This window comes from Platalea leucorodia (genome assembly GCF_965183815.1).
Source record: "Platalea leucorodia genome assembly, chromosome: 9".
Classification (NCBI taxonomy): domain Eukaryota; kingdom Metazoa; phylum Chordata; class Aves; order Pelecaniformes; family Threskiornithidae; genus Platalea; species Platalea leucorodia.
Genome location: NC_138831.1, coordinates 51,207,049 through 51,230,887, shown reverse-complemented (window position 1 = coordinate 51,230,887; position 23,839 = coordinate 51,207,049). Strand labels below are relative to the sequence as shown.

General features: G+C 40.6%; 1 protein-coding gene across 3 annotated transcripts in view; it reads left to right on the top strand.

Annotated features, from left to right (window-relative positions):
* CTDSPL2 (CTD small phosphatase like 2) overlaps nucleotides 1-23,839 on the top strand; it is a 44,532-nt gene that overhangs the window by 4,397 nt on the left and 16,296 nt on the right. For 2 of the 3 annotated variants that reach the window (XR_014229198.1, XM_082321909.1), the window contains exons 2-5: nucleotides 16,279-16,487; nucleotides 20,225-20,363; nucleotides 22,506-22,655; nucleotides 23,124-23,339. Coding sequence is in view for 2 of the 3 variants with exons in the window: in XM_082321909.1 (XP_082178035.1) it covers nucleotides 16,296-16,487; nucleotides 20,225-20,363; nucleotides 22,506-22,655; nucleotides 23,124-23,339 (697 nt within the window). In the remaining variant the exon portion in view is untranslated. Of the gene's footprint in view, nucleotides 1-15,874; nucleotides 15,996-16,278; nucleotides 16,488-20,224; nucleotides 20,364-22,505; nucleotides 22,656-23,123; nucleotides 23,340-23,839 lie in introns of those variants that run through there. The other variant, XM_082321910.1, reaches the window with a different exon arrangement.

The following is a 23,839-nucleotide window of genomic DNA, read 5'->3' as shown; positions in this document are numbered from 1 at the left end:
CACTAAGTGATGTGGATGCCAGAGCTGCGTATAAAGGAGATGATGGAAATTGAAGCTATCCCTGACAGTCCTAACTCCTGTCTGAATTCAGACTTCCTTTTTGTTGGGTGAGGAATCTAGTTAGAAGGCATAAAACACTTCTAGTTTTGAATTCATAATATTTATTAGAGCAGTGTAACTTTAAGTGTAACATTATCATGAAAATAAGTTTTAACTAAAAGGAGCTGTTAACTCCACAGCGTCTGGAAAATAAGCCTGCATACTGACTTAAAGTAGCACAATGCTAAAAAATATATCCTACTATTCATTGCCAATATACCAAGTGTAAGTAGGAGGAAAAAAAACCCTAAGACTCTAAAACATTTGGATTAGAATTTACCTATAAATAAATTATTTTATATATATAAACACATGCGGTGGCAACACAGCAGGAGTGTCATTACCAGCAGAGTAAGGCTAGGAAGGTGATACTGTAGGGCACGTTAGCATCCTCGAAGCCTCATATGGAGAAAAGGAACCTGTCTTTATTTAGGCTATGTTTAGGAATAGCTAATTTAAGTTAATAAATTAACAGGAACTCGGATGAAATCAGAGCAGTTGTTCTAAGCAATTTAGCTTTAGCTGCACTGATTCAGTCTAAATCATAACTCCGTTTACTTTAGGCCATTCTAAAACATGATTGCTTTGGTTCACCCTATATTTTAGGAGGTGCTAATTAGAGGAAGGCAGGTAATTCAATCTAAGGATTAGACTATACCACAAGGACTTTACTGGCACAGCAGTACCAGGCTAGTTAGCGGTAAAACCCCTGCACAAAGGGGTTCCTTTTGCCAGCACGAGTTGTGTTCACACTCACCAGGCGGCTTGTTACCCTAGCTGTATTTGACTAGGGAAAAGTATTATTTCCCCCTTCCTTTCCCATTTTTAACAGGTAGCATTGTGCTGGTAAAGCTTCTGGTTTAGACACAGTCTAATAGAGATTTTCTTAGTCTAGATAGCGCTTCAAGGGTACTCGGTATCTTCTGCTTAGTATGCAGGGGCTGAAGGTGCTGGAGCAAAGAGTCTAATACAGGTATATTTATTTCTTACCCCCTGTGGTGGGATTTTGCTTCATCCATTGTAGTTTCCTCTAGGCTCGCTCTTCTGTAGTTTACATCTCCTAGCTGGTGTTTTTGAAGTATTCGCTATTTGCGGAAGGAGCGGGCTGACTCGAGGTAACAGCTAGGTTCTATAGTCTTCTTTGTCCTCGCCTCATTTTCCAATACCCTTTTCATATGAGATAACGCTACCTGAGTTGCTTCTCTTTTCTCCCTTTCCCAAGAACTTCTCTCATTTTACTATCCTAGGGGAGCTCATTTAGGTGCAGCAGGCTTCCTTTTATATGAAATAATGCCTTTGGGCTGTCGTGAGATGCCTGGTCAGCTGGTTGAGATCCACCACCTGGGAGGGAGGTAAATCCTGCAGGTGAGGGCTGAGTTCGTTCTCTTCTGAAAACGTGGCTAACCATGCCACGCTGCTTGTGCTGCAGTTACGTGTCTGTTGTCTGTGTGCGTGTCTGAGAAAGGATGAAGAAGAATGTCTGTCAGAAGTTAGGAAAGAAAGAAAGAGGAGAAGGGAAAGCTGGTTATTAGTAGTTACGTGCGCAACGGTTATGTTGTTTCTGTGTTTGCCAAAGAGAAGCATAGTATGAACTGAAGTTTCCAGGTTTGTTTCCAGAGGGTAGAAAAGTATACGAGAAGTAAAGGGGGTAATTTATAAATAGCAGAAATATCTACAAAAACGTTAAAGGTACTTATGGGCTTCGTGCATACTAGACTTAAATATAGTATATTTGATTGAATCACCTAGCTCAATTTATTTGGCACCTTAAACTCTTGTCAAGACCAAGCAGTTGTAATTAAATCAATTTAAATACGCTTGGAAGAGCTTGTTTATTTTGCTTATCAAGACAGAAGCGATGACTATTAAAGGAGAAAACAAGTTAATGTCATCTTGATACTTTTAATTTCTTAACTATATTCTGAAACAACTGTATTCTTAAACAGATATTCTTAGACAACTGTAAGTACTGGATTTAGAGTTCCTTAGGTTTGTGTTGCTTAGGGACTAGCAAGCTTACTTGCCCTCTTAAGAGAAAGTCTTCGAGAGCTCAGTTGGAAAAATGGGCTGTATAGATACAGTTTCAGGTGAAGAGGTGTGATGCTTAATTGTTGTGCTTGATTACCCTGTTGGACTTACTTGAGAATAATTCTGTTTTGATAGAAGATTGGTTTATTATGTACCTGGAAGATGTTTCATAATGTTCATTCTTAAAGATTAATAGTTAATATAAAAATGTCCTGAGTCAATTAACATAATAGGGTTCCAAACCGTAAAATAGTTTAAGATTAGAAAATAAACATTTGTCATCAGTGGTCCATGCTTTCTAAATTGAAAAGTTATTTCAAGAAGATTGCTCTATGCTCTTTCTCCTCTTTATGTGTTTTCTGTTCCCTTTTAGTTCAGGTGCTGTAAGGTTAAAGCAGTATGCCTAGCTGTTAATGTGCCATTTACTTTGTTGCTGGGAATTTGAAAGGCTCTGTGCCTGCATTTGCAGATAGCTGATATTTTGTCAAAATTACTAGGGTAAAGGGCTTTTTTTCTGTTTGATGGTTTAGTTTTATTTTTAAACTAAAGTAACTATGCTGATAAACCTGCTAGTGTTCTGTCAGCTTACTCAGAGTGTTGTCGGTCTCCATCTGGCAAACAGTGTGGTGCAATAGGAGCAGACCTGTAGAATGAGCCTGTTGGTGCTGGGGACTTGATGTCCATGTTGTTTGCGTTTCTGGAGGTTTTGGCTCGCTCTGGTCCCGTGTCCTTTAGTGGCTGAAGTGTACCTTCCAGTTTAGTTTCAGAGGACTCCAGTTGGTATGAGTTGCTCTGAGGCTGCTTTGTTACGTGAACCGAAGCACTATAAACGGGATGATGAGAAAGATCTGTTTCAAAAGCTCATATGAGATCCACACTAAAAAACTGGTGCAGCTTTCTGTTAAGCGCTATCTTGCCCTGTGAGAGGGCAGAAGATGCTATGCCACTTTCAAAGTTTTTGTTTGTGTTAAGCTCCTTGTGAAAGGAGTGAGAAGCACACGGCAGTTGACAGAAGAAGAGACCAATCTGATGTGAAAAGGCTGTAAAAGAGGGTTAAGAGCCTTCAGTCAGCCACCAGAGGATAGAAGCAAACCAGGTAAAATCTGTACAGGGTTTTCTGAGTGGCTGAAGGGATGCTTGCTCACCTGTTAGCGGAGTCCCATAGCTCGGCTCCGCTCTCCTCCCTGTGCTGGAGGGACGCTCCTCATCTGCTCCTGCACAAAGTCTGCTCAATTAACTCGGGTTGCAATAGATGGTTGTTTAAACTAATCTGGGTGGACTTTGTTTATCCTCTGTGTTCAAAGAGAGTTTAAAAACCTAAGTTCTGTTTTATAACATATATGATACTGAAAGGATGAGAAGACAGTGATCCCCCCCCTCCCCCCCGCCCAACGTACAGATATTACTCTGTAGGAGTTTTGATCCACTGTAGTGCTCAGGGACAAAAGATGTTAACCATTTACATGAATGGTGTGCTTAGCATTTTTCTTCAAACGCTGTTTCTGTGTTATTTTATTGTCATATTGTAAGTGTCATAAGTGAGAATTCTTCTTAACGAGATAATCACGAGTGCAAGCTAAAACAATCCGGTTAGTTCTGTGTTGTTTCTTGAACAGCGGCATTGATAAGGTCTGTTTTCCCACAGACTGGTATTCTTTTGTGCCTCCCAGCCCTCTCGTCTCCCGTAATACCTCCAGACTCTCTATCCACGGCATGTCAAGTATCCCCACCTCCAGCCACAGCACCTCCTGTTTGCTCTCCCTCCTGGTGCCTGAAGTGCCTACGCTGGGTTTGCTCGCTGGCCGAGCTGGCCGCAGAATGCGTGGTTGGTCATTCTCTGCCCTGTCTCTGCTGAGGAGCTGGCCTTTTTTTCAGAGGTAGGCTAGGAAAGGAGAGAAGGTGTGGAGCGTGTCTGTGTGTAGCCAGAGTGGATGTGGGGTAAGGACTGGGCTGTGGCTGTCTTTTTGCTTACTGGGGATGTTAAAAGGGTCTGTCTTACCTGCATAGCTTTTGCTTTTCAGAAAACTTGTAGGAACTCTAGTATGTTTGGAATTTCTCTCCCTCTGTGAAATTGGGTTGATATTGGTCAGTGGGTTCCACATTTGCCAGGGGAGGACTGACAGACACACAGACAGTTATGGACAGTGCAATTGCATAAGCCTTATTTTCTCTAGAAACCAGGCTGTAAAAAAAATCAACTGTAATAGAAAAAGCTTATCAATGTTTATGCTAAAGAATACAGCCCTTTGAAGAGTACAATAAGCAAATGAAACCCGTGACATAAAATACTGTTACTTTAAAAATTTGTGGCCGGATGGTCTTTGTTAAAATAACGTGCCAGAAAATAAAAGGAAGATTTTAAACCTGAATAGTTTCAGTGATCACATCAACACAAAAGCCAGTCTCTTGGTTGATACTGGAGCAGCTGAGGCTGAGGTTCCCCAGCAGCTTAGAACGGCCTCTTCGCTGCTTCAGCCCGGCGGACCAGGCAGCGCAGTGGGCCAGGGTGTGTTCCTTGGCCTGGAGGGCAAGCGGCGTGGCACAGGTTGCATCCTCCCAGCTCAGCTCCCTTCCTCCAAATCAGGGTGACCTCCTCTGCCCTGCCTGGAGGGAACAGCCCTCTCCCGAGTATTGCTTTGTGCTGTTCCCGAGCACCGTCCGGGAGAACGCTGTGCCATTGATACCGTTGGTGCCTGTGCCAGAGAGCACGCTGACAGCTAAACGCTTGTGTTAAGTTGTGTAGTTATACGTGGTGATCGTGGTACAGTGCTTTAACCCCACGCACTGGGCTTGCTGGTTTACTGCTGTAGCTATCCTTTCCCCTGCCAGGAGTCGTATGTTTTTATTCCACCCCTTGTTCCTGTGATTCTGTGTTGAAACATTTCAGTTTACTAAGCTGGCCTAAAAATATGGCTAAATGGAGGGTTAGCCGAGTGCCAAAGCTGCCTCGGGGAGGGTGCAGGAGTATGACAGCAATTAGATTGGCTTAGGCTGTCACGGAGCCGCAGCCTGTCAGAGCGGCAAACTCCATCGTGCGGGTGAGAGCGAGCTGTGCCGGGGAAGGGGAGGCTGGAACTCCCTGTGCCAGCTGCTCTGCAAAAACTAACGTCTTGCAACTACATGCTGAAAGGCAGCAAACGGCACCGTCGGTGGAGGAATGAATAGCTCCTTAAATTGACTTTACTGTCGGAGAAAACATCACTGAACTGTAGCCCGCCTTTTCTTTCCCTCTCCTCCTACACCCCTCCTTGGTCATAATGCACAACGAAAAAGCACCTACTGAGCTGGAAGGGAGGGAGAGGAAGGAGGTATGGAAATGAGAAAGCATTCCTTCTAGTTTCATCAAAAGGTTTATAAGTATCAGGAATACTCTTCCATGATTTTGCTCAGTTGTTTCTTCAGCACCTCTAGTGAAATGTATTGTGTGCTCTGTCCTATATATCGAAGGCACAAAGGTGACAACTAACTTTCTCCAAGTATTTGTTTGATATTTAAGTTAATTTGCATTAAGTTGGGTATTTAAGTTAAATTAGGTCTCCTCAGTATCTGGAAAATTCTCCCAAATTATAACGGAACTGCTTTGTAATGTAATAAATTAACCCCTGTCAAGACGACTTGCATTGCTTTGGAACGTGGCATGGCCATCTCTTACTCTGTGGGATTCCTGACGGAGAGGCTAGGTTTGCTCCCAGTACTGGGGAATGATTGGAAAAAAAATCCAGCCACCCTGATACAGGAGTGCAACCTCCCTTTTCTCTGACTCAAAAAGTCTCTCAGGTTGCCAGGCGTACTAAAATGCTAGCTGATTTTGCATGGTTTTTCTTAAGAATGTAACCCTGTACCATACGGCATCAGTAACGCTGGCATTAACAGTTCTATAGCTCCTACCTTTTTCTCAGATGTGAACTTCCCAAAGTGAGGCACTAGACAAACACTATCTTCTCACCCAGCAGAGCAATTCCCTGCTTGTTTACAGAGCCATATCTGCTACTTTACAGCCATAAAGTTATTATTTCATTACATCTCACGCATTTTAAAGTGGCAGAGATACGTTAGACCAAACTGGAGGCGGTCAGCTTGTGAAATAAATAAGTGAAATTCGGGATAGAATCAAAGAAGAATGGAAACATTATAGTGGGTGTGCAGATCAGTTTTGGCTTAGGAAACTTTTGTTGCTGTTGGTAACTTGTGCTTATTATACTTTGTATTATTGGAATATTGACCAGAAACTTCCTATAACTTTCCAGTGAGTAGCCAATGAGGTTTGTTTTTTCTTGTGGATTTTTCACCCAAAGTAAAATAGGAAAAAAAAATTAATGAAAGAAAAGAAAATATGTAAAATGCCTTGTTGTGAAGGGATCAGACAGGTCCCTGCAACTCATTAAGTTTTTGAAAGGGAATGAGATTCAAGTTCATAATGTCTTAATATTATGCTTTTAAGGTTATATGTAAAAACCTAATATCACTCACAAATTAGTAAAGCTGTTAAAACTTTAGCGCTTCTTTTCATATCAGTTTTAACTGAGGTACATGCACAAATTAGCAAATTAATCTCAGAGTCTGAAATTTGTAAGAATGAAGTTTTCCATGCAAGAAATAGGCCAGAATGGGCTATGAAAAAGTCAGGTTTAAATTAGCACATATATGTAATGGAAAATGTTTAGTTTAAAATTTGTATGGACAGTGACTGATAAAAATCTTGACTGTGATGGCATTTTCCCCATTTTTAACAACAGAGTTGGTTGATTTCTTATTTTTTATTTTTAAATCAGGAAAGCCAGGTGCAAGAAGAACATAATAGCAGCCCCTTACCAGGTAGAGAGTACAGTTTAAACTATTTTTAAAGGTTTTGAAGCTATATAGTGCACCAAGAAAAAGTGTTTTCCAGAGCAATAAGAGTCATATTATCATTATAGAGGTTTTTATCCTACAATAAAAATAGTCTGCTATTTTTAAGGCCAAAGGAGCAGCCAAAAAAGTTATCTAGCCTTTTAAAAGATAGCAACCCGACAAAGTCCTGTGGAATACGTGATTGTGGTTCTGATCCCACAGGAAGACTAAGGTGAAGTAGAGCAAGATTAGGTTTTCTGGTGAAGTTAAGCAAAACGCAGCTCTCTTGGCTGTGTAGACTTTGCAGAAATCATTAGCCTCTCATAACAAACACAGGAGTTACTCCGCGGCTTCCATAGTCCAACACAGACTTACTTGGGCTTATTAATAGTCTTGATTTTTTTTTTTTTTTTTAATTAAAAAGGTAACTAATACGGATGAGATGAACAATTAAAAAAAGTAACTCATTGGGATTTTTTTGTGGTCGGACAACATCCTGGAAGGTCTGTTCAGGAAGTGTTTAGCAACCTGGCTATACCACGGGTTGTAACAAGAGGGAGATGACTTCCAAAAATAGGCTCCCTGTGTGCCTAGCAGCATGGATTAAATGTCCAGAGAGCCTAATATGTCTAAAGACAGCTGGTCCGTTCCAGAACCTCAACAGGAACAGCGCTGGTTCTAGTGGAATTTGTTATCCGCTCGCTTAAAACTCGAGCACCGCAAACTTTGATTTCAAAACGTCTCAGCTATTGGTGAGCCCCACAATATCTGAAGATGACTAATGTAAAATTCTTGTCTTGGCAACATCAGAGATTGTAAACGGTGTCTTTCTTCGGCAGCGGATTTTGGGGTTCTGAGGTTAACTCTTCCATGATTAACCCAGCTCTCCCGTTTTTCTTTGTTGGTTAGTAGCCTGACCCAAACTGAAAACACTGAACTAATTACAAGCGTGTACCCTCAGTCGCAAAGAGAAAAATGTCTTGGCCTGGAGGGAATAAACTTTCAGTTCCAAACGCATATAGTATAATCAAAACAAAGCCTCACTAGCAAAGCGATGGCAAAACAATGGTGCCTAGAAATATGATTGCTAGAGCAGAAAAATAAAGTAGCAGAGAATCTATTTTCTGTTAAGGCCAATTACAAAAAGCTGCCTTCATTCTTTGGCAAAATCTTTCTAAGAAAATGTTTCTTTTAGGGAGATGCGTAAGCTTTGGGAGCGTAGAACTATGTATGTGAGCCCAAGGCAGACGTACTGAAAAATCACGGTTAAAACGAGGGGACTGAAACCCAGGGGTTTTGAGCGTGGTTTTATTTCGGGTTGAAATGGCTTAGTAACCTGGCAGATACGGAGGAGAATAAAAGGTGCTTCCAATGAAACAAGGAAAATTTAGAGGTGCCATTTGCATTGCATTTTTGATCGTTATAATTGCTAGCTATTGTTTTGATGGAACTTGTGGTTTCTTTATACATTTATCCAGATTTCCTAACCAAGCACCAACATTTGAATAGTACATATTGTGTGTTTTGCTGTTTTTAGAAAACATTGTCTTTCTATTTTGCCTTTACCTACACTATACTAGCACTACTTCCAGACTTCTTTGAATCATGGTTTCCTAGTGAATAGTTGTCTCTCTAGGAGGCAGTTGCAGAAAAACGCACTGGAAGATTTGAGAAGAGTGACAAGTTATACAGTATGTTGCAAAATACGAAATACAGCAGCTGGAATAACGTGAAATTGCAGTAATTTTCTAGGGAAGGAAAATAAGTTGGTTAAAGAAAGGCCAAGAGTCTTTGAGGGGGAAAAGTCTCAACATCTTTGAACTAACAAAAAGCATTTCCTTGAAGTTTGTAAAGTGCTTTGGGGCCTGTCTGGATGAAAGACTTTATCTAGAAGTCATTTTCCTTGACTTTGTTGTGAGTCCAGACAGGTATATCATTTCACTTGCGTTATCACTTGTGCCGTATTTCTGTCTCCCCACCAGGCATGGGCTCATCAGCTTTTTGTCCCTTTCCCGTGGTGACTCGGGCTCCTTTGTACGCTAGCGTGAGATCTTAGGTTTCTTGAAAGCATCACTAGGACCACGTGAACGGACTTGGGGCAGCTCAGTGAACACGTCTTCTCGTTGGGATGTTTCTTCATACTTGAAATCTGGGTCACATCGCAGTAATGAAATGTGCTGACGAAATATGACTGGTATTATTTGTTTAAAAGGAAACTGAAGAAAACATTTGTCCGTGGTTCCTCTTTCTGCGGATCTGCCCACTGCGATCTAGCTTGTACGTCCAGAAATACTTGAACGAAATGACCGCATTTTCTCAGCAGTGAGGTCTGCGTTATCTGAGCTGGTGGACAGTGGGAGACTGAACCCGCCACTGGTGGCTCACAAATTCAAGCCCAGCATCAGTTGTCACAGCTGTTAAATTTGGTGACACTTGACAGCTTTGTGTGTGTTGGTCACGTATCCATCTGTATCTACAACATAAACAGCATGCATTGACACTTTTGCTCAAAATCTAAAAAAAGGTAAAAAAAATTTACTGCCTTCTTGGCTTTGTGTAAAAAATATTTCAAGAAACGCTGTGGAAGTAATGCAGGAAGAATATTGTGGTTGTTAAGGTCGGATATATTCCACAACATTTTTCAGTACGCTTTGTTTCGAAGTGTGAGTTTTTCATACTCACTGGTCATCAGCTTCACGATGGCAAAAACTAATGTATGGGCACCGTTACTCGGAGAGAAGGGAGCATTTTTTGGCTTACTTCTGTCGTTTGGAAGGGAGGTGTCTGCGGCACCACAAGAGGAGCTTAATATAATCTGTGGCAGCAGAAGCTTTCTTGTGTAAAAAATGTTGAGGACCCCGACATAGCGTGTTGAGTTGTCGTAATCCTCTAGAGCTCTTCTGGTGTTCAGGCTTGGAATATATAGTTTTCAGTGGTGGCAATTCAGTTGTATTACTGAGTGCCAAATTAAATGTAGAAATCGTTCAACACTATAATTTTAAATTTTCTTGTCAGTTATCTCTTCCTATTGTTCATCACTATTGTTCTTTTACCATCTTAAACTTTTTCCTGTATCAAAAAGCCTTAAACCCTGTAATTATATGTGCCTCACCTAATTTTCCTTTTAATAGTTTTGGGAAAAATAGATAAAACGGTAGTACCGTATGCGGTGGGAAAATAAATCATCCCTAACTGAAAATTTCATGGAGGCATGCTCTTATTTAGAACTATGAGTCATTCACAGGAATTTCTTTCCTGTAGGTACACTGTACCTGTGCCACGGAATAACAACAGTATTTACAGGGTAGCGAGCCTGACAACTTAGTGGGGGGACACGCAGGAAAATGGGGAATTTACTGCAGCTGTAGCTCGTTCAGCTGCTGCTTTTTAATTGCTCTTTCATTTCTTATTTTCCTGTCTCACAAATTGTTTAATGGGAACTCCGTTTAGTCCCTTTTTGCCATGTGTTTCTCTTCTGAAGAATGAGGTTTTTCCCTTTCTTTTTTTCCTTTTTTTTCCCCCCACTTTCTGAGTTTATTATAGACCTAGAAGGGATTCAAGAAAGAAGGGGTTTCTGAGAGTTTAAACATGACATGTATGCAGTGCAGAAACATGGCTTGAGTCTTTAAATGTTCAGTATATTTGCTGTTAATGTATTTATTTGACTTTGGGTTCGTGATGTTGCAGTAATACTTTAGTACCAGTTTTTCACGATGTGAAGGAATTACACTATGGCACAGAGAGAGGATTTTGAGCTGCAAGCCCCTGAAAGAGAATCTGCTGAAAAGAGAATTAAAGTACAAAAACTGCTTAGGATTGTTCAGCGTAATCCCACGTGCAGCCGACGCTACGACTGCTTGTCTCGGCGCGCCTCCCTGGCACAGCCGAGGTCCGGACCGAACGCGGCTAGGGCAGATACGTGGTCACGCAGTCAGGCTCTTTGCCGAACGGCACGCTGTGGTGAAATCCGAATTGTACGTGTTTGAGGAAGGAAATGCGCGCACATGTTTAGACTTGATTATTTTGGCTGAGAGAGTGTGTCAAGTATTGTAGTCTGGTTTATGCTTGTTTCAGAAAAGAAACACGAATAGAATCCAAGCAAAAACTGTCCGCTGCCAAATGTATCGAGCATTAGGAAAGCAAACTTCTGTCATTGAGAGGATTGTAGGTAACTGTTGCTAAGTCCATTAGAGATATTTATAACCCCAGGCTTGATACCCAGGATGTGAAATGAGCCAAGGAACTCTCTGGCAATAGCGTATAGATGAGTTGAATGGTTCCTTGCTGGATAAATACATACTCACCGTTGACAAACGTTAAATTGGTTCATCTTTTGTCTGCCTAATATTTGTTTCAGTTCTAGAAAAATCAGGCATCTTGTAGTACAGCAAATTTTAAGTAATATCTTCATTCTCAAATTGGAATTTCGCTAGTGTCAGTCTTCTTTCAATGTTTTACAATTTTGTCTAATTCCTTTTTACACACATTTGTTTTTAGTATAGTCTCGTGTAATTCCTACCCGGGAAATGGCAGTCATCTTAGATTTCTCACCAGAATATTTTAAAAGACTGCTGTTGTATAAAGTCACATTGCGGGGTGTTTTCCAGTTTTTCACAATGTATAAGTAACATTTCAATGAATGTGATTTACATCTTTGAATATACTCAAAATCCCATTATATTTTAGTGTTCGTTTACTTAATTCCTAATTCCCCATGGTAAATGGTTATCCATTGTCAATCAAAAGCTTGAACTAGTTCAGTGTAACTCTCTTCTTACCTTTCAGAGTTTTTTGAACTCGGTAAATGAGAATTAAGAATCTCACTTATGTATATGTTTGTATACTCAATATACATATTTTAGGGAGTCCTGACTATTTCAGTTCTGTGTAATACACCCTCTCCAGAGAGTTCATAGCACAGATGATTGACAATTAGTTCCTGTGATTGGGTTAACTTGCGACCACAGTTATGAGTGACACAAAAGCAGTACTGTATAGAAAAGGCTTACAAACAGCGATGCTCAGGCCCAGGCTTTGGTGTTGAGGTTAGGGTATCCTCTTCTTGTGCTCTGCAGAGGGCCCTGGCCAGGCCGGGTCGATGGGCCCAGGCCCCGGGGTGAGGGGCAGCAAGGCTCAGGGCCGGGTCCTGCCCTGGGGGCACAGCAACCCCCGGCACCGCTGCAGGCGTGGGGAGGAGCGGCTGGGAGCTGCCCGGCGGGAAAGGGCCTGGGGGTGCTGGTCGACAGCCGCTGGACATGAGCCAGCAGGGTGCCCAGGTGGCCAAGAGGGCCAGTGGCACCCTGGCTTGTGTCAGGAACAGTGTGGCCAGCAGGAGCAGGGCAGGGATGGTGCCCCTGTGCTGGGCACTGGTGAGGCCGCCCCTCGAATGCTGTGCTCAGCGCTGGGCCCCGCACCCCAAGGCGGCCATGGAGGGGCTGGAGCGTGGCCAGAGCAGGGCAGCGAGGCTGGGGCAGGGGCTGGAGCACAAGGCTGGGGAGGAGCGGCTGGGGGAGCTGGGGGGGCTCAGCCTGGGGAAGAGGAGGCTGAGGGGAGCCCTCATCGCTCTCTGCAACGGCCTGAAAGGAGGCTGGAGCCGGGGGGGTCGGTCTCTGCTCCCCAGGAACAAGCGATGGGACGAGAGGGAACGGCCTCAAGCTGCGCCGGGGCAGGGTTGGGTTGGGTATTGGGAAAAACTTCTTCCCCCAAAGGGCTGTCAGGGCCTGGCCCAGGCTGCCCAGGGCAGGGGCTGAGTCCCCATCCCTGGGGGGATTTAAAAGCCCGGGAGATGTGGTGCTTAGGGACATGGGTTAGTGGTGGGCTTGGCAGTGCTGGGTTAATGGTTGGACTCGATATCTCAGAGGTCTTTTCCAACCTAAACGGTTCTGTGATGGCATTGGCAGATGTCACAGAGATCAGGGAATTCTTGGACTGCAGCTGGTGGGACTGACCGCGCTCCGTACCGCGCGCTTGGCTTCACGCACACGCTGCCTACCTGTTTGCTCCAAGACATCGGGGCCGCTTTGAACCCTGTGCTCTGTCACAGTGAGCTCTGGGAATGGAGCCTCTCGTGACTCCCAGCTTCCCTCCCTCCATCTGTGGACCTCTGTCCCGTTCAGCTCTCCAGAATACGCCGGCGCAGTCGGCTGTGGGATGTCTAGCTGCGTCACGCGCGAGGTGTGCTGGGTGTTCTTCTCCAGCGCCTGCTCTGTTGCATTACTCACATGCCCATCGATTCCCTTTATAAACTCATTTAACTGGCATAAAAATGAAGTAATTTTTTTCTCCTGTTAGCTCAGTGAGCTAGCCTGGTTTCTGAGGAGGAGACAAACGCTGAAATGAGTGTGGGAAAGAAATGAGGAGGGAGCAGGAGCAGGCTACTAGGTTCCCTCATGTCATCCTACCATATCTTAAAGTACCTTCGAGAAGTTTACTCTGATGATTACATATTCTTGTACCTTTTTTCCTGTATCTTTCTGGTTTTATTCCCCTTGTACCACTTCTCCTCAACTTCTCAGCATAAACATGTTTCCTGCACCCAAGGGACCATCGTGGGTATAGGCTGCCTCGTTGCTCTGTTCCTGTGCCTGGCTTCCAGGGCTTCCTGGCAGGAAGGAATGCAAACAAAAATCCATTCAACCCGTCTACCACAAAAAAAGACGGGTCGGTCGCTGTGGATGGCAGAGGGCGGGCTGGCTGGCGTGTCGGAGATGCGGAGGAGCCCGGCACGCTGGGGCTGTCAATACCCATTTGAAACCAGTTGAAGCCAGGATGGTCGAAGTGTTTATGACTCTGCTGTCTGCACTCCTCTGCTCACTCCTCTGTCCTAGAGATTGCTGTCTGTGATCTGACATGTGTCTCCTTGCTATATACAGATTGAAGAATTTCAGAGAGTTACAATTCAACCAAATTAATTCCTGAACAGGCTGATAATACTGCTAATAAAATCCCCTTTTCAAAGCATGAGAGGACTAGAGCTCCTTGGAGAGTTTTAAGAATATTTTTAACGTGGCAAAACAGTGTTGTTTTTCTCTAACTTCATTCCAACAAATTGCTAACTAATTAACTTGAAACATTGCTATATTTAAACTATTTGGTTTAAAAGTTTAATGGCCATTTTCTGTCTCGGGCTGTATTTCCTGCTAGGGTTGTGAATTAGTTCATCTCCCACATATAAGAACACTGAGAAACCTTAAATGTAATTGTTCTTTTTCCAGCCGCCTAGGATAATATGATTTTGGTAAGTCATACTAACTTAAGTACATCATTTAATCGACACAATGTTGATAAAAAAATAATGCTTTCTTCAATATTTCTGAACTGAAAACACATGACATATTTTAAGATATCTTTGGACCATCCTGTCCATTGATGTTTGATAATTTCTTCGATTTTATAATTAAGTCCTCCTGATTTTTACAGAAGCACAATAGGAGCATATGTCTATTGTTGTGGATCCTTCCCACTATAAATCATACCCAAAAATTAATCTGGCAGCAGTTTGTTAGAAAGAAAAGTTGAGATGCAGTTTCCGATAACAGGCATATTTATTTTACATCTTTGTATAAGAATGTTATTTTTATCTTTTTATTTTTCTAGTGGCAAGGAGTAGGAACAGAAAATTGGATTAAAATCTTTGGGGATTTTTTTCATTATTTCTCTGCATTACTTTTTACCACATACAGTAGATTCTATTACACAAAATGCAAATTTCATTGCAAATATTAATAACGAAAGGATACTCTCGTGGACTCGGAGTTTTAATGCTTCTGTTACTAGAGGGCGCAAGGTTATAAGGAACCAGGTTTTGTAAATTTAGGCTACGGTTGCTGTTGTCTTTCCTTAAACCTCACTTATCAGTCCACTTTTGCTGTAGTTACTTCAGTCATTTAAGAATCTTGACTTGTCCTTTTCCCGTCTGTAAACAGTTGTTGTATTAACTACTGATGAAAATGCTGGACGTGTAGGTATGAAAATGAAATCCCATGTTTGCTGGCAGTTAAAACAAACGTTATATGTAACTAAAATATTTCACTCTTGACAATACCAATTGAGTACCTTTTTTGCTAAGTTTCCTGAAAATAGTGTCAGTGGTTCTGTTATTCTTCATTAGCTGGAACCCCTTTCATTTGAGATTGAGATTTATCTGACTGCGAGCAAATGCAACTGTGTACAGTTTTTGGACTGTTTTTGAAAAATAGTAGCACAGTATTTCTATGTCTGTGAATCATACCGGTGCCACAGTTGCCTTTTCCTAAACGAGATAGCTGTTGTGACATTACTTATATTTTAAATGTTACAGAGTGTTTATTCTGTCTCTTCAGCAATAAGATACATGCTACACGAACTTCAGAAAAGCGGGGACTGACTCCTATCATGATAAGCATATGCTTTTTTTCTTTTAAAAAAATGCTTTTTGTCATGACTTCAGTTAGGAAATGCATATTACTTTCTTACTAGTATTTCTATGCAAGAAATCCACTCAGCTGGATTTCTTGCTACTTCTTTTTTCTGCTCCTGATCTAGTATATGCGTAATTTTAAGCACGAGTAGTCCCATTCAAATCAACCCAGGTAGGAGCTTCAGTCAACTGAAGAAGGCATATCCTTCAGTCCAGAAAAGCAGTTATATTTATGCACAAATTTGACTATACCAGCAGTCCAGTTGAAGGTTGGAGATAAATGGGACGCATTCCCTGGAACGGCCTTTTACTCTGCTTTAATAAATATTGCCCTTGCATGAGTCTTCCTGTGGTCTAATCTTATTCCCAAATACAGCTGTATTGAAGATCAATCTTAGGTTCCTTTGTTGAGCTGCTATATCCTCACCCATATTGAATGCATAGTCTCATTTGCGATTTCTTCTTCTGTGAACACTTGACACAAATTTAGATTTATGCCTCATCTCAAATTTAATGTAGAGACTTAAAATGAAGTATCGTGAGGAACACAGAGCTGGAAAGGACTGCCTAGGTCATTGAGTCTAGTCGTTTGACGCTGAAGACACCAGGCACCATACAATCCTTTTCATCTCAAAAGCAGGTAGATTTTTTGTTCCTGCTGCTCGGATTGGAGGGTTATGCAAAAACCTCACTGATCTAATGGTTAGATGTATCCATGGCCAGCTTATATTCATTTGTTCTTCTGCCAACATTATGCTTTAACTTAAATAGCTCTTCTCTTTGATTTAAATTAAGCCATATATATGGATGTAAAAGCTCAGTGCATCAGAACACTGTCAGTGTTATATAATTTTTTGAATTCATGATCTGAAGCTTAATACGTTTCTTCAATGACTAAGTATTCTTGTTTTTTCCTTTTATAGCTTTACATGTGGTACACATGAAAATGAGGCTGAGAACGCGGAAAGCTTCTCAGCAATCGAATCAGATTCACACGCAGCGTGCTTTGAGAGCAAAGAGGAAACATTCGGAGGTGGAAGAGAGCTTACCTGTTGGCGGAGGAAAACCACAGAAAAATGAAACTGGCTTGTTGTCTTCAATCAAAAAGTTTATTAAAGGAAGCACACCCAAGGTACACCATGAGTGGGTTTCTTCTTTTGTTTTTCAATCGGGTTATATTCAGTTAAACTTAATTTAAAACCATTTCTTTTAAGAACAAACACACACGTGTAATGTGGTGGAAGCAAAATATTCTTGTAAAGAATGGGAAGGCAAGAAGTACTTGTGATAGCTGTGTCAGGTAACAGATGAAAAAAAAAAGCAAACTTTCAAACCCTATAGGAGTCAGTTGTAGGTGTATTTAAGACAATCCAATAAATCGCAGGATTTGTTACCTAGGTATTTCTTTGTGAAAATGTTGACTAATAAATTCAGTAGATTTTTAATTTTTGCGTTAAGGATTCCTTAATTTGGGAATTACCAGTACTGGCAACTAAGAAGAGCAAGTCTGTAAGCATAAGTTTGCTGCATATTTTTAGCATTTTTATTCAAAATTGTTTAGGAGTCCATCAATCAATAAAGGTCAAACCTCACAAATTCAACTCTCATGGAATTGATACGACTGCGGAGTGTATTATTGCAGTGAACGCTGCCCCCGCTTAGTGGATGAAACTCAAACATTGTCAGGGCTAAAACACTGAATCTCATCTGTCTTGATCCAGGCAGAAATCTGAACTTTACTAATCTTCACAGGTTAAAACCTGTTGCATGTACGTTTTGAGAGTGAATTTTTAATATAGATATATATATAAAAAATATTCATATTATATTGTTTTATGTATATAAATATAAAATATTTATATTTTTATATATATATATACACATATATTAAAAAAACACCTTTGATAGGCTGAATGTAACCTTGCTACTGCTTCAAAAACTGTGGGTTTTTTTCTGTAAAGGGCAGCTAACTGGCTGCTAAAAAAAAAACTTCACTGAGTCCCAGCGGTCCAGATATTGACATTATGTAGCTGTAAATTTTAAAGAAGAGTAGACAAGAAGTCATAACTAAATTGAGATGTATCCCAGATTAACTGTATGATAAATGAAAATATGCTATAAATTCAGAAATATTTTCTGGGTTTTGAACTAAGTGTTGAAAAAACTTAAGCTTGTAACAAGCTGAAGTTGAGATAATTTTAATTAAAGTAACAGCGTATTCTTAAATTGTCAAAAATACAGTGAAATTTGCTACCTCGTGGCATGTGTTAGTTACCTATCATAGAAACATTGAGGTACCGACAAAGAAATGTTTCTGTAAAAATAAATGGTTAAATCCGCTTACATTTTGTTTTTCATTAAACCAGGACAATTAATCTATTTTACATTCAGCATCTATATTGGAGCTCAGTAGTGCAACATTTTGGCTGCAAAACCGCTGCAACAAAACGCTGAAATCTAAGCAAAACATTTTACGTTGGAATTTTAAGATAAGGGAAATATGTCTGGTTTTCCTTTCCTTTGTCTCTTTAAGGTTTTGTTAACTTTCTCTCTTCCCCTCTTCTCTTCCTCTCCCAAATCTTTGGATTACATTTTGTTCTTTTTTTTCTTGACAGGGTTTTTCGTATAAAATGTCCACATTTTTCTCCTGTTTCCTTTCATGTCCCCTCCTGTGCCTGTAGTAGGACTTGGAGTGGTTCCAGTGGCATTAGCATGGCATGATATTGATACTGCCGGGCTACCTTCCAAAGCGCTAATGACTTAACAAAGTAGTCTTGTGGCTGCCATGGAAACGCTATAACTCTTTGAGATAGTGTATGCGTACAACGTGCATAGTAGTTCGTTTATGGGTATGCTAAAATCTAAATCACCACTGAGGTCATATGGATTTATGGCAATAAACGTCTTCGTAACAAGTATATCTTGACAATTTCGATCATAGTCAAAGCTCGTTTATCTGGTATTGTAAAGATGTCTTATTAGAAATACTCCTTAAACAAACAAAACCTGAGAAAACCTTATAGCTATGTAGTTAGAGAAACCAGAGACTGAAACGTGGCCCTTCGAAGGTGGACGGTGATAGGTCTGATCTTGAGGTCTTTTGCTAACTGACGGGCCCCGTGCGGGTCAGCAGTCGTATGTTTATGTCGGTGTGACATTGCCGTGTTCCTTATGGAACAATTATTGATAATAATAGGTTATATTGAATTGAGTAGATCATAGAATTAAATTAGATTGTTATATAAATACATATAATACGTATATTTAATTCTATATCTGTGCAATAAAATTTTCAGTGTATAAACCAAGTAGCACAGTAGCATTGTATCTAATTCCACCTTTGAATGCTGTTAACTAGTACAACATGGGCACAGCAGCGTGAGCTTTCCCACCGCATCACGACAGCTCCTCTTCAGGAGGATGGAAGGGATCTCCAGACCTAGCGCCTTCGTGATGCCTCTGCCGATACCATCAGCCACGTTTCCTGCTTCCATTGTACTTTTTGTAATGTTCCTACGCTTGTTTTCCATAAAGCAGAATGAGAGCACAACTCATGTTATGAAGGCCGATGGGTAGCTTTTAGAAGTTAATTAATTTCTCTCATTTTTTTCCCCCGTGCTGAACATTTGAACAAATGACCTACAAGATGAGATGCCTTACTGTTCTTTTATCAGTTCAGTGAGCCATCCATTTTCCCTCATTATGTGGATTTATGGTATACACAATATTATGAATTCTAAGTGGTAGTAATTAGATTGCTCTCGCCAAGGTTGTTGGTCAAGGATATTGCCAGTAGGGAGTTTTTGGGATCATGGTGTTCACTTGTCTTTGGACAGGGACGTCAATACATTTCCGTGTTTGTTAGTATTTCTTTTAGCTACGGTACTGTTATGTGCTTTAGATTAATTTTTCTAAAAGATCTATTTACCTTTTTTTTTTTTTTTGGAGCACACAAACTGTTTTTCCCTTTTCTTTTTAAAGATGTGAAACTGCTGCTCCAGAGAGGCAATATTGTAGTTCTAAAATTGAAGTTTTAATTAACTTTGATATGGTCTGTGGCCTTGTAATTTATTTTTATATTTAATCCAATTTATTTTGCATTGTCTCACACCTTACATTTCAGTGTACTCTATATGGTCATGCTTTAGATTTCAGATTGCCATTTTATTAAGTTGCAGTAGGTGCTTTGGGGAAAAAAGGGGAAGAAACCTGTCTTAAACACGTGTGCCTACACATATGCACAGACAATACGCAAAAATGTTTGGTTCTGTGTCATTCGTGTGAGTGCCACAGGGGAGAACAGTCATTTACTTAAAGGTAAGAAGAATCATTGGGTCGTAACCCTTGCTTACAACATTTTTAACAGCTAAGTTTTGCCCTGTACTGTCTGATAGGGACTGAATAGCAGCAAGTTACATACTCGTATACAATTTAGCAAGCCCCTTTGTGCAGGGAGCATGGTGAATTTCATCTTGGATACTGTTGTGCAGTTTACTGCCTGTATGTTTAACAGGCAGAGAAATCAAGTTTCACATAATTTTAGTTGCCTTCTCTCTGCATTTCCCCAACTCCGTAGCACTTAAATATTTATCAATTGGCTATCCAGTGAAATAGTCCTTAGAGACGGTTTTTCTGCTACTGAAGTTCCAAGTACAGTTTTCTTTCCCAATACTTTGCTATTTACCTTGAGTTGCGTCAGTTTAAAATTCCAGCTGGCCAGATACACGTTGCATATTCTGCATCTGGAAATGGAACAATAAATGGATCTTTTGTGAAACTTTCTCAAAAGCTAACATTTTCTGGTAGTATTCAGTGGAGAAAAGAGGCACTATTCAGTATGTTTCTTTTTCCCCCCTTTTCTATTTTAAGGAAGAAAGAGAAAACCCCGCAAAAAGAAGTAGAATTGAACGGGATATAGATAACAACTTGATTACATCCACACCTCAAACAGGAGAAAAGCCTAATAAACAGATCTCTCGAGTACGACGGAAAAGTCAAATGAATGGAGGTTTGTAAATATTCTAATCGTACGTTGTTGCGGTTGCACAGTGATTCAGTAGTCTTACAGCTGTTAACTAACACAGAACGTTTCTCCAGTGGTGGACGTTATTAGGGGGTTTGTGATTGACTTCAGTGAGAGCAAGGCGGAGCTAATAGTACCAAAATAAGGTTTCTAAGACCGTAAGCAACAGTTACATCTCAGACACACCTGCTGTATCTTTGTAAGAACAATTTGGATATGAGAACATGACCAGCTATTTTGGAACTAGTTTCTTTTTTTTTTTTTTTTTAATTATTACTCTAAAAAGCTGATGATAATTACTTGATTTAGCTCTTATCCCATTTTCTCACAAAAAAAGTGAAATATGACTTCCCAACTCATGACCTTTGTGGAAGTAACCAGGTGTCCTTAGATATTGAAAGCACTTGTCAAACGCAGACGAGTTTTTGTCATAGAACCATAGGAAGCGTTAGATCGGAAGGGACTTCTGTAGGCCATCTAGGCCGGTCCCCCTGCTCCCCTCACAGCAGTGTCGATCCAGCAAGATCTGGCTTTGGAGTTAGATTAGGCTGCTCAGAGCCTTGTCCAGTCAAGTTTTGAATATCTCTAAGGGTGGAGATTCCACAGCCCGGTTCCCTGTGAAAATGGTTTCTTTTTGAATCTCTCTGATAATGACATGATAACATGGTCAATGCCATTTAAAGTATCAGCCGTGGTTCCAAATCTGACTGTAAAAAAAACATTTTTTAGACTTCCAAGGAAGCAAGACTTAATGTGATTGTGTTGCCTGTCGGTGTTCCTTCATTCTCCATTCCCCCGATAACTTGGGAATCCATTGTCTGGTTTCTGCCAGGTTTGTCAGCAAGGCAGAGGTCTCAAAGATTTCATAGTCTTACAAGGTTTGCAAAATCGGTAGCTAAGTAGGGGACAGAGCTCCAAATGAGTGATGGAAAGGTTACAACGTGAGAGAATTTGGTGTTTGGTTGTCGTCAGATGTCTGTGTGACATGGCGTTAGGAGAAACCCCTTTTTCCAGTGTTTGCTACTGTTAATTAACGTGTTTTCCCTCCTGGAGAGATACTGGATATGCACCCACTTACAGGGTGATGCACGCAGACAGTGCTCCAAGACGAGAGAGAAACGACGGACTTAAATCAAGAGTGTTCTGAGACAGGCACGTAGAGCGCACTGAGCCCGTGTTACTGTACAGCGATATGAAGTTCGGAGTTAAAATCTTCCACGTTAGTGCAGGCACCGAGCTGCAGCTGGCACACCCTCCGTTTTATATAGAAACGATAGGAAGTGTGAAGTACTCGTGCAGCTCCATCAGGCTCAGCTGACAAAAAGGTTCTCAGCTCATGTGCACAAAATGCGTTTGCTTACTTCCATATGGGCAGACGTCTCAAAGACTGGGTACTGTGAAGTAAATAACTTCTCTTTCCTTTCAGTCTCAGAACTGTGTCTTGGATCTCAGCCATGAGATGGCAATTTATAGTTCTAGGATGTAGTTTACTGTACGTGCACGTTTATAGAAAACCTTAATTGTTACGTGTTATGTTTTGTAATGTGAAGATTTATTTACTTCTGTGTCCTTTGTTATCGGTGATACCAACTAAAAACTATTTTGCTTCATAATTGTATTTGTGCGTATATGTGTGTGTACATATGTGGGGAATAATAAATTATGGACTTGATCTGGTGAAGTTTGGAGGTTCAGCCACTGGAGTTCCACTGACACATTCTCTTGTTTCCATCTAGCGGAGTCCCGCTGATACTGACATCTAGTTGTTGTGAAAGGTGCGCAGCATCTTAAAGTCTGTCTTCCATCATCAAGCCCATTTAAAGGATTTAAACTTCTATTGTTTGTTAATCTATAGCATACTTTATATAAACAACTGGTGCTTCCTAATTTGTAGTGTTAAACTTAAGATGGTGTTGAAAATTGGCATTTTGTTTTTATGTTGATACTAAATTGCTAGCCCCTTTTTTTTTTTCTTTAAATGAAACACTTGGGCTAATTTTTTTTGTCGACCAAGTTGAACCGTGAGCAAGAGGATCCTTTCCTATAGTGAAAATAATAACAATAAAAGAGAGGATGTAACTGAAAACCAGAAGCATGGTATTATACTTCATAACTTTTCTTTTACAGAAGCTGGAAGTTACGAAATGACAAACCAACATGTAAAGCAAAATGGAAAATTAGAAGATAATCCTACCACTGGCAGTCCCCCACGAACTACATTACTGGGAACCATATTTTCTCCTGTTTTCAATTTTTTTTCACCAGCAAATAAAAATGGTGAGTATTATTTAAAAAGCCAATAGTGTTAAAGCTAAGAATGATAGGGTTTTTTTAAGAAAAAGCTGTTTTGAGCGGCAGTACACTTTTCATTCTGATTTACAGACCAAGAGTTACTACTACCAGATAAAGGGCTCCTTAATTCTTACAAGGGTTGATCACTAATAAAAGAAGCGATAAGTTTATATGCATTAGAACATTTCTTTCACAGGTGTGTCTAGCGGTGTACCTTTTATTTAAAAAAAAATAGAAGACAATAAAAAATTGGTATTAAGTTCCTTGTCCCAAACATAAAAGGCATTCGTCACGGTCTTCATTTTGGTTCTTATTTTTGTAACGTGAATGAAATGCAGCTATCTTCAAGCATTCTGAAACTTTTTTCTGTGTGGTTAATAATGGCTATCAGTACTCTGATAGGTAACTCAGCTTAAAGATAATGACCATGAGCATACTGACATCTTAATTCAGGAACATCAGGATCAGATTCTCCAGGACAAGCTGTTGAAGCTGAAGAAATAGTCAAACAGCTTGATATGGAACAGGTAGATGAGATTACTACAAGTACTGCAACATCAACCAATGGAGCAGCTTACACTAGCCAAGCAGTGCAGGTCAGATCTGCTGTCAACAACGGCTTAGAAGAAGTGGAGGAAACAAATGACCGTGACCTGCCACCACTTACAGGTAAGAAATGTGTGCTTGCCTTGGACTCAAGTATTGAAGCTGGGTGTAATTTGTGCTCTTAGGGAAGTCCTAGCACCTGCATTTTGTATAAATTAATATGTCACGTTTTCTTAGGGCATGCAAACAGTATTAATATTGATTTTCATGTTTAATAGACAAATCTCTTTTGTGCACTAAAGACACAGTTTTGGCAAGTCTCATCTATTGCCGGTATAACTCAGTTGACCTCATAACATTTCTTCAAATGAAAACAAAGATTCCAGAAGAAAGGCATTTTTATTAATATTGAACCCTCCCCACGCCCGCCATTAAAAACGCCCACCCCAACATGGTGAGGTGAATGAGAAACATAGAGCCTTACATTAATTTTCTTCAAAAGACTCATCATACATCTTTTTTGACAAAAACCGTATCCATAAAATTCAGCTTGTCTTCTTTGTGGATGGCCAGCATCGAGTTCTTAACAGTTCTCTAAATCCCTCCTAGACCCTCAGAACATT